At 47.1% G+C, this 10,103-nt stretch overlaps 1 protein-coding gene across 1 annotated transcript; it reads right to left on the minus strand.

Annotated features, from left to right (window-relative positions):
• Positions 1-1,108: 1,108 nt before the first annotated feature.
• On the minus strand, positions 1,109-9,899 carry klhl17 (kelch-like family member 17; the record flags this gene model as incomplete). The annotated part of the gene is made up of 11 exons (XM_080533645.1): positions 9,647-9,899; positions 8,945-9,066; positions 8,493-8,714; positions 5,247-5,363; positions 4,377-4,590; positions 4,023-4,167; positions 3,232-3,399; positions 2,892-2,980; positions 2,644-2,717; positions 2,229-2,410; positions 1,109-1,337 (listed from the first exon to the last, which is right to left on the minus strand). Exons 1-11 carry the CDS (start codon positions 9,858-9,860, stop codon positions 1,109-1,111), a joined length of 1,776 nt encoding a protein of 591 aa, XP_080389771.1. The 5' UTR covers positions 9,861-9,899.
• Positions 9,900-10,103: the final 204 nt, after the last annotated feature.

Raw genomic sequence — 10,103 nt, forward strand, 5'->3', positions numbered from 1 at the left:
TAGCTTTACAAATAAGACATTACAGCTGATCTGATATATTCATCAGTTTAAGACGTCCTTGTGAATCCTCTCCGGACTCTGATGCACTCAGTACTCAAACTGAACAAGCTTTGACATCCTCTCTGGCACACGTCCACCCATGAAATGCAAGTAACACGACAAAAATAAAAACAATACTGCACTCTTCTGAGTTGTAGCAGTGATCCATTGCTTTTCATAAAGCATCTTTGAAATTGTTTGAATATATTATTTTTTACATTTAATAAATATTAAATATAATTCAACATAATACTCTCTGTTCTTATCAAAAGGATTTCAACTCATTTACAGTTGTTATGAATAGTGATAAATAATAGACCAATCAATAGATCTATTTTTTTCTAGCTCCTTAGTGTCCATGCTTTTTGTGGTGGAGAAGGGTGAACAAGGTCGCCTGTTACTGCCACCTAGTGTGACACAGCAGCACTACAACTCTTTTTTCCCCTGCTGGGACACAATGCCAGTTAACATGCATGGCAGAACCAGTCAATAGGTACATTCCTAAGTAAAATCATTCATTTACTTTGACATATTATTGCAAAAATTGTAAAAACTGGAAGGACAAAAGAAACGACAAACAAAAAGCATACAGTACACATGATACACAAAGTGACGACCGCTGTCCAGAGACAGTGTTTCAAGCGCTTGAGTGCAAAGGGATGGAGGGATGGGGGGTGTTTTTCTAACCTCTTTATCTGAGGAATACTCTCTCGTTGTTCATCAAGAGACTAGGAGCTGGTATCTTTATAGTTTACAATAAGACCTCAGGAACCAAGATAACATGAGACCCGTCTTGGCAGGCACCCGCTGTGTGTTACCCTCTCTTCCTCTGTCTGTTTCTCTCCCTCCCTCCTCCAACCTCTTTCTCTACTGCCCCCCCCCCCCTTCACTGTACCTTCCCATTTTCTCCCTCTCCTTATTGCCTGCACCTCCGCTTTCCTCTACCCTTTCCAAATCCCTCTCTCTTTCAGACAGAGCAGTTGCGCCTCTTGCCAGGGGCTGACTGGGTGGTGACTGAGGTTGAGGCTGAGGCGAAGGTCAGCCTGAGGGGCCGGGCGGTGACCCCGTGTCAAAGGCTGGTGGAGGAGACGGAGAGCGTGGGCGAGGACGGCGGCGGGAAGTTGAGCAGCTCCAGCACGGCCACCCCCACGCTGCTGCGCCGCGTGAACATGCAGGAGGCCGCCACCCACTTGTTGCTGCGCGGGTTGTACTTCTCGATGGAGTTGAGGCTGGAGCTGCCGTCGTTGCCGCCCACTGCGTACAACCAGCCGTCCATGGCCACCAGGTCGTGAGTGCTCCTGGGTAAATCCAACAACAATCATCCCCGTCAGTGAGAGGCAGGTGGAGTGGTAGGAAGCACTTCATTTCACAGTAGGCTACCGCTTCCAGACACGGGTATTTCCCTAGTACCGATATTAGTTAGGAAATAATGTGGTAACAAGACTGCTCTCTTGGACTTGTTCCAAAGACACAGTTGATAACTAGGCTACCTGTTTGTAAGAGATGTACTTTACTGCCGTGGTATAAAGCTAAGTTAATAGCGGCACTTCAGTATCAAATGAAGTGGAACCGGTGTAACTTGTGTCAAACGACTGAAGATGTCGTCATTTGGCTTGCTCTACATTACAGAACAGGAACTGCTTCCTGGAGAGACGGACCATATGCCAAGTCTCAAGTTATCGACATAAGCACAATGGAGCATTAATGTGCTGCTTATTGTTGGCTTCAGAGCAGAGCTGAAACAGCAGAGCGTTGTACGTTGCTGCAGAGGCCATTGCTGTGTAAACGGAAACCCACTGTGTCTAGATAAGGCCCTGATAAATGAGTCTGAGCCTCACTGATTAACACCATGGTTTATTCATGGCCACTGTCCACTGTTGTCCAGTTTCCCTGCTCAAATCCTTTCCTATCGACCTGTGTGGGTGAGTGTGATCAAGCCGGCACAGTGCCTACGCACACCCACAAATCCAGAATCTCCACACCCTTGATCCCTGAACCTTATTATCAATATGTCCCACTGTATATGCACATATTTCTTTTTCATCTCAATCCAGTTATCATCGAAGCGCAACAACTACAAATGTGTACTACTTACGAATGATCTTTTCATCATCTACACAAATACCAAGGTGGTACTGTACTGTAGGGGCCTACGGGTTGGTTTGAGGTGGAGTAGCCCAGTCTCTCACCTGCGGATGTTCATGGGCGCCACGCCCTCCCAGGTGTTGTTCTTGGGGTTGTACCTCTCCACAGAGTTCAGGCAGCTGGTGCCGTCGTTCCCCCCCGCCACGTAGAGCATGCCCTCCACCACGGCCACCCCGGCGCTGCTGCGTCGACTCAGCATGTTGGCGATGGCCGTCCACGCGTTGCTCTGCTCCGCCAATCACAACGCACCGTTACAGTCAAGACTGCAGTCATGGATGACAGTCGTACTGACCAGCGATGATGCATGATATTGAAACCAATGTGTACAACTCATGATTGATAACTGATCTGGACTTGCGTGAAATGAAAAATCACAATGAACGAAATGGAAAAGGGTATCTATCTAAATTATACATTTGTTATAAAGTTGTTGTTTGTTTTTTTTTGTTAGTTTTTTACCTGTGGGTCATATTTCTCCACTGTTGCTAGGTGAGAGGAGCTGTCATATCCTCCTACCGCATACAGACTGCCATCTAGGGGGGAGAGAGAGAACATGATCTCAAGCCCAACAGACAAGGTTCCAACTTGCAAAATAAACTACTTTGACAAGCCACTTATTTGCTGTGAAGACTGTAAAAAACCCTCTGGCGTTTAAAACTCCTGTTCAGTAAATGACATTACAGTGAGGTGGTGGACATGGTGCTCACCCAGAGTGGCCACACGGACATATCTCCTCCGGGTGCTCATGGCAGCGATGGAGGTCCAGGTACTGGTCAGAGGGTCATAGCGCTCCGCACTATTCAGGGAGAGGACGGTGTGCATTCATTTTTACACACGTTCAGAAAAAACTGAAGTTCTATCAATCCGGTACATGCACACAAGCAGGACGGTTCCATTTGACAGTCAAATTCCAAACGCAGTATCAGTAGATGTGTCACCGCTATGTCAATTGTGACGGCAGGGCTGCTGAATATGCAAAATCTTTGGGCCTGTTAAGATGAGTGTAGCGTTAAACGGGTGTCAGACGTAGACTGCATGTGACTGTACCTATTAAGACAGGAGGCACCGTCGTAACCCCCGGCTGCATACAGCAGGCCGTGCAACACCGCCACACCCAGACAGCTCCGCCGCGTTCCCATGGATACCTCCGGCTGCCAGGAGTTAGTGACAGGGTCGTAAGACTCAACAGTGGCCAGGTCTGAAGTCCCATCATACCTGAAAAACAGAGCCAACCAACTGAGGCTAAGACTCAAAAAGTGTATCTAAAGGTTACTTTGTAGATAAAGTGCTAGGTAGATTATATAGTTTAGAGGGGGGTTTATGTTTTTACTTTGTCAATACTAGCATGGAGAGGATATGCCAAATTGACTTTTAAAGCCAGAATTCCATTCTCTAAGAGCAAAGCCAATGTAAATGTGTTCAAGCTTCCTCCTGCCATAGACAACTGATATTCTTACCATACTACTGAAATCGGGAACAAGTCGCCAACCAATCAAAATGTTCAGACTTTCTATACTCGTTAGTCAAGCCAAAACATTGCAATGCTATGGATTCGGTGTGTAATTCCCACTACTCTATTGGCTTGACTGGCGAGTGTGTCTATGATTTTCAACAACGCTGAAATGTATTTACATTTTTCAGAATAAAAGTCTGAACGGTCCGTCGGTTGGTGACTTGTTCCCGGTTTCACCAGCTGCTGTCACATAATATGATATCATATTATTACCATGAATCCAGTGTGGTTGGTTGAGTGGGAGATTGGAATGACAATGCTAGGTCTCCTGATCCAGGCCGCCCATTTAGAGGTCAAAGGTTGAAATGATGAGGTCTTCTCTTACCCTCCCACAGCGTACAGCTTGTTGCCGATGGCCGCCACACCCACCCGTGCCCGCCGAGTGGACATGGACGCCACCATGTGCCAGCGGTCCGTCCTTGTGTCATAGGCCTCACAGTCGCCGTGGATGGCAAACAGGCTGCCCCCACCTGGGTGAGACACACACCACCCACAACAACAACAACAACAACAGGAGCTTCATTCACAGAACATCACAACATGGTTTTAGGTCCTCTCCATTGTACCGTTCCCAAATCAACAAGTGGTCAATGTGTGCGTGTTTGAGCACAGTATGGATTCATATGTGTGTGTGTGCCAGTGTATGTACCCTGGTGGGCACCTTCGGGGGCACACTGACCAACGGCGAAGAGCACGGGGCTGGCGCCCTCGCAACGACGGGGGCGGGTGCGGCTGTTGCTGAGCACCCCCCTCTGCTCGGGCATCAGGTGGTATTTGAGGGCCTCGATGAGCAGGTCCTTACACTCCGAGTGGTGGCGCACCAGCAGCTCCGTGTCCACGTTGCTCATCAGGAAGTCCCGTCTCAGCAGGGGCAGACGCACACACTTCATCAGCTGGAGAGTGCGGGAAAGGAGGAAGGAGGGAGAGAGTGGGAAAGGGCAGGGGAAGAGGGAGGAGGGAGGATGGGGGGGGGATGGGGAGTGAGAGGAGAGAGAGGCGGAGGCAGAGAAAAGATGAGCCACACGGATGATTGAACACCAGAGCTGGCGTTTAATGGTAACATCCACTCATCAACACAGATCACACAGCAGCACATCGGCTCAACCTAACCCGACATTACATGTTCACACTGGTGGGCTACATACTGTAGGATCCCTCTCCACATGCAAATGACCCCTCTTTGAATCCTTGAGAGAAGATGGTGGGAGAGATGATGGTGGGAGGGGGGGGGGAGAAGATGGTGGGACAGGGGGAGATGATGGAGGGACAGGGGGAGATGATGGAGGGAGGGGGGGGAGATGATGGTGGGACAGGGGGAGATGACGGAGGGAGGGGGAGGTGTGAGATGATGGAGGGAGGGGGGGAGATGATGGAGGGGGGAGATGATGGAGGGAGGGGGGAGATGATGGAGGGAGGAGGGGAGATAATGGAGGGAGGGGGGAGATGATGGAGGGCGGGGGGGGGGGGTTGATGGAGGGAGGGGGAGGTGTGGAAGGGGAGAGATGATTGGGGGGGGGGGGGGTGTGTGTAGAGGAGCATACTGTCTTACCCAGGGTACGTGCTGCCTGCGCCCATCTACGTCATGTTTGACCCAGCTCAGCACAGCCCGGTACACCTCCTCCTCTGATGGCACATTCAGATTGTCACTGGAGATCAGGTCCAGTACCTTCATATATAGAGAGAGGGAGGGAAAGACCACAGCAGTCTGAATTATTATCACTTGACTATGCAAAACATAGTAACAGTAACTATCAGTAGCAGAACTCTCAGCCTATGGTGTACGACGACAGGATTTCACGTCACCCCTGACTCCGACTCCTGCTTTCAGAGGTGACCGAGTCGACTCTCTAGACTCCAAAACTGCTCCTATTCTCAGCTCTCAACTAAATTGGCGTCTGTGAACTGCTATATTAGGGTGTGACTATGTAGCGTGTGGGTGTGGCGTGTGTCGAGGACTAGTGTGTGTGTGAATGACACGTGTTGCAGTGAGGCTGGCACTGGTCCCAGACTAGGGTTGGGCTGCTGCTAAGATCAGTAGCCTCAGCTAGCAGCTAGCAGCCTCAGCTAGCAGCCTCAGAGGAACAGTATCAGCTAGTCCAGAGGAACTCAGTCCCAGAGAGACAGCCTCCGTTGCTCTATTCTACTAACTAGTTTTAGTTTAGTTTATTTGGTTTAGAGAAGGACAGTGTGCACAGGCATTCATTGTCTACAGGAAACAAGAAGATGGGTGCATCTGATTTAGCAAGAAGCTAATTTCCATCTGTCGTCCTAAAAACAGTGAACAGACACAATAAAATACACAATATTAAATACAGGAAACAATAAACATCTTTCATAAAACAAAGACAGTACAAAGTGCATGTTATAATACATAATAAAAAAGTCAAATAACATACTCACAAATCACAGCCATTCCTACCTAGATACACATTAGAGTCAGTCCGAACGGTATAAAGTGCTTCGGTCCCTACCTAGATACACATAAAAATCTATCTGATCAGTACAAGTGCATAGTTATCTAACTAGACTCATGTTAGAGTCAGTCTGATCAATATAAAGTGCATAGTTACTACCAGTAAAAGGGCCAGATAGTGTACTGTTAGTAAAAAAGGACAAATAACATAACAATATTAAATACAAATCACAACCTTACATACCTAGATACACATTAAAAGCACGGTCAGAAAACCACACAATTCTTAACACTGGCTGATCAATAAATATTCTTGTCCCATCCTAACATATACCCACAGGATCCTACCATCTAGGTAAAATCAGTGCTGACAATGTTGGTTGCTTAAAATACTCTTCTTGACCTCACGGGAGAAGCTATGATAGTTTGTAATATTTGTTATGTTATCTGCCCTGCCTACAGCCCTAGCATAGCACATACAGACAGAAAGAAAGAGAGAGCAAGAGAAAGCGTGGATTTGAGAGTGTGAACGTGAACGTGAAAGTGAACACACACACACACACACACACACACACACACACACACACACACACACACACAAGACTAACTGAGGATTGAGTGATAATACAATGTAAACCTGTGCTGCTTCTGTGTGTGAGTGAGCTAGCAAGTGATGTTCTGCATACAGTCGATATCATCAGCATGTCTGTCAGTGAGCACCAGTCAAAACCACTTCCTGCAATTTCCCTCAAGTCTAAAGGACGAAATATGGGGTGTGTTTCACGGTCGTCTGAGCTCAAAATTGCTTTGAGCAGTTAGTAAATAAATCCAGCCCTGGTGCAGAGCTGTGACAGGCATGCGACAGCTGCACAGAGAGAGAGAGAGAGAGAATAAAAAGAAAGAAAGGAGAGAGAGAGAGAACAGCACAACCGCTGCCCTGCAGCCTGTTTCAGACCGCACTTATCCAGCTTACCCTCCTCTAATGGATTGTACCCAATCAATGTCATTATGGAGCGGGTCTGAGGGATTTCAGACTGGGGGGGACAATACTAAACTGAGCCCTTACAATCAGAGCAACAGCTGGACATACTTTATTCATGTGGGGATTTGTTTGTTTGAGGTAGGAAGATAAGTGATGTCTCTCTAGTGGCTACTCTGTGATGAAGCCCCCCTGCTACCACTGCTTTCCATGTGCTTCAATTTTGAAATCTAAAATGTCAAGCAAAACTTTGTGGCACTAAACAGATATAATCGGCTTGTCATTTTAAAAATTAAAAAGCCAAAATAAGCTCTTAAAGTGATAAGAAGATAGATATTTCTAGAATTTCAGCCATTGGTTCTAAAATGTGCACACAAGAGCAAAAAACGAGTAGCCAGGTGTCAGTGAGTCTCACGCAATAAGTCTAAGGACCACATGCACATCAGGTGCATTAGGAATATTGAAACTAGTTACCAATAGATACTAATTATATATACTGTAAACAGCCATGGTTTTGACATATAGCATTTATTTTTGTTGTAATTGTGAAATTACAAATGGGTGTTTCTACCATGGCTCATTCATGAGAGAAAATCCTCAACCAGGAAATTACTTATGCAGGAAAAGTTATGCATCACAGCCAATGATTTCTGACATATTGGGTAAGTGAGTGACTGATATGATGTATTATACAGGCTATTGCTCCATTTCCAGCCCAAAAGGGGATTTTTTTTTTTGGGATGTAGTCGTGAAGATCCCGTAGCATAATCTTTAAAAGTCTGTAGAAAAACAAAACAAAAAAACAAAACAAAACAAAACAAAACATAACTTGGAGCAGACTGAAAAGTTCTACAGTTGCAAACTTGGGAAATGTCTAGCAAAGTGATCCAAACAGAGACTGGACATTGCCATCCCTAATGACCACTTCCAGTGTATGACCCTCAATGATGGCTTGTCAGGGAGAGCCGAGCTGATGAATAAATGATTGCCAAGCTGAGTTGGCATGACAAGAAATAGTCCAGGACAGGACAGAAGGGGGGGGGGGCTGACCAGCTGTGCTTCCCCAATTGCAGGACAAAAGGAAGAGAAAGAACAACACAGAGCAAGAGTGAGTTTTCCGTCTAGCACTGAGCTAACCTATCCCAACCTGTGTGCAGTGCAGGTGGCAGTCTCTGTCTATCCAACAGCACTGTACATCACCCTGGTTATTTGGGTTATGTGAGGAGGTTTGTAATTCCCTGCTGTGTCTAGCACTTCAAATCACAGCTAGCTTTCAACAACTCCCATTCAACACAATGTTTTTTTGGGAAATCCCACAGCTACCACCACTAGTCACATCAAGAAGGCCTGAGTTCTGTAAACAAAAGCAGATAATATATTTCTCATCTCTGTCGGACCCTTACCTGCTTCAGCGGCAGCAGCATGAACTCCTCGGTCTTGGACACCTCCACAAAGTGCTGCAGGACGTACTTGTGGGCTGACTTGAGCAGGTCGCTACAAGAATGAGTGTCTGCGAAGCCGCGGATGCCCAGGCAGTTGGAGGGGTCCAATTGGCTGAGGAGGAATTTGCAGCAGGCATCCCTCACCCCGTTGAGCTGGAGCAGACTGGCTGCTGGAAGCAATGTCTGGGGGAAGGGATAATAATGACACTGATGTGACAAAGTATTTGACTAAATCAAAGCTCTTTAACCTGTCAAATTTGTGCCCTCCATGAACTTTAGTGGAACTTTCACGTCATCCTTTCACTAGGTTGGCCATTGGCCAGAGAATCTAGGAAGTGATAAACAGTTAGGCTAATATTCAGGCTACAAAGATAACTGTGTCTACATGGGGAGAAGTAGTTATTTCTCCCTACCTGCACGTTGCCCTCCCCCACCACGATTTCTGCAGTGTAGGCATACTGAACCAGCTGCTCCAGTGCCTGGGGGTCGATGTCATGCAGGGTCACATGGGTCTGGCGACTCTCTGACATCTCATCTGCATGATCAAAGATGGCAAGTTCCACATTTATAGATTTGGATAACCATGTAAAGTCTACAGTATATATTCCCGTGCAGTCACCTCAACCTCCAAGCTCTAGGAATGTGTTAATATTGTGCTTGTCCTGGTCAGTTGAAAAGAAGCCTAGTGGTCTAGAGTCTGTCCAGGGACATACCCTCACAAAGCTCTAGTCTGAGCTGCAGGGGGGGCACACACCTCACCTGGTGACCTATGACCCAGACAGGAAAGAGGACGAACACAAACGACAGGGAGGAAGTGATGAGACAGGAAGTAAGCAAGCAAGTTGCCTACAGATGAGGCGTTGGCACTCAAACACACAACTCCCATGTCTGAGCATTCCCAAGCAGCAAACACTAAGAATCACACCAAATATGTCACTACTTTAGATGGTTCTAGCTCATCCAATTGGAAAAGACAGCAATGGAGTATGGAGTAAACTGCCAGGTAAAGAGGAGTGAAGGAGAGACAGGTAAAAGGTGGAGTTGAGCAGCTTGAGTTGGGTGACTAACACTAGTGAACTATTGCGAGTTTCAGTGGCAAGGCGAGGGACACCTACTCGTAAACATGGCGTGGAAGTAGGGGCTGCAGGAGGCCAGCACCACCTTGTGCGCCTTGATCTCCTTGTTGGAGACGTGCAGCACGATGTCACACAGCAGCCCACGCTGGCGCATCCTGTTCATGGACACGAAGGAGTCATGGTAATGGCGCTTGGAGTTGTGCGAGATGCTGTGGCCATCACGGTTGAGCAGCTGCATGCCCCCCTCCATCATGGTGCCTCGCTCCGCGGCAGCCGGCTCCTGCCTGGGCTTCACTCTGGACGACTGCAACACACAAGAGGCAATACCATGTCATTCAATGCAATTAATACTGATTCAATTCAAGTTATTTCCTGTGAATAATTCCTTGTGTCATCTGATAAGTTGAAGACCCCCGGAGAGAAGGCTGTTCATAAACAGCCATAATAACTGCTCAAGTTGAGGCAACTTACATGACAACTATGACATATCGGTATG

The sequence above is a fragment of the Nansenia antarctica genome (genome assembly GCF_963989245.1).
Source record: "Nansenia antarctica genome assembly, chromosome: 6".
NCBI classification, from domain to species: Eukaryota; Metazoa; Chordata; class Actinopteri; order Argentiniformes; family Microstomatidae; genus Nansenia; species Nansenia antarctica.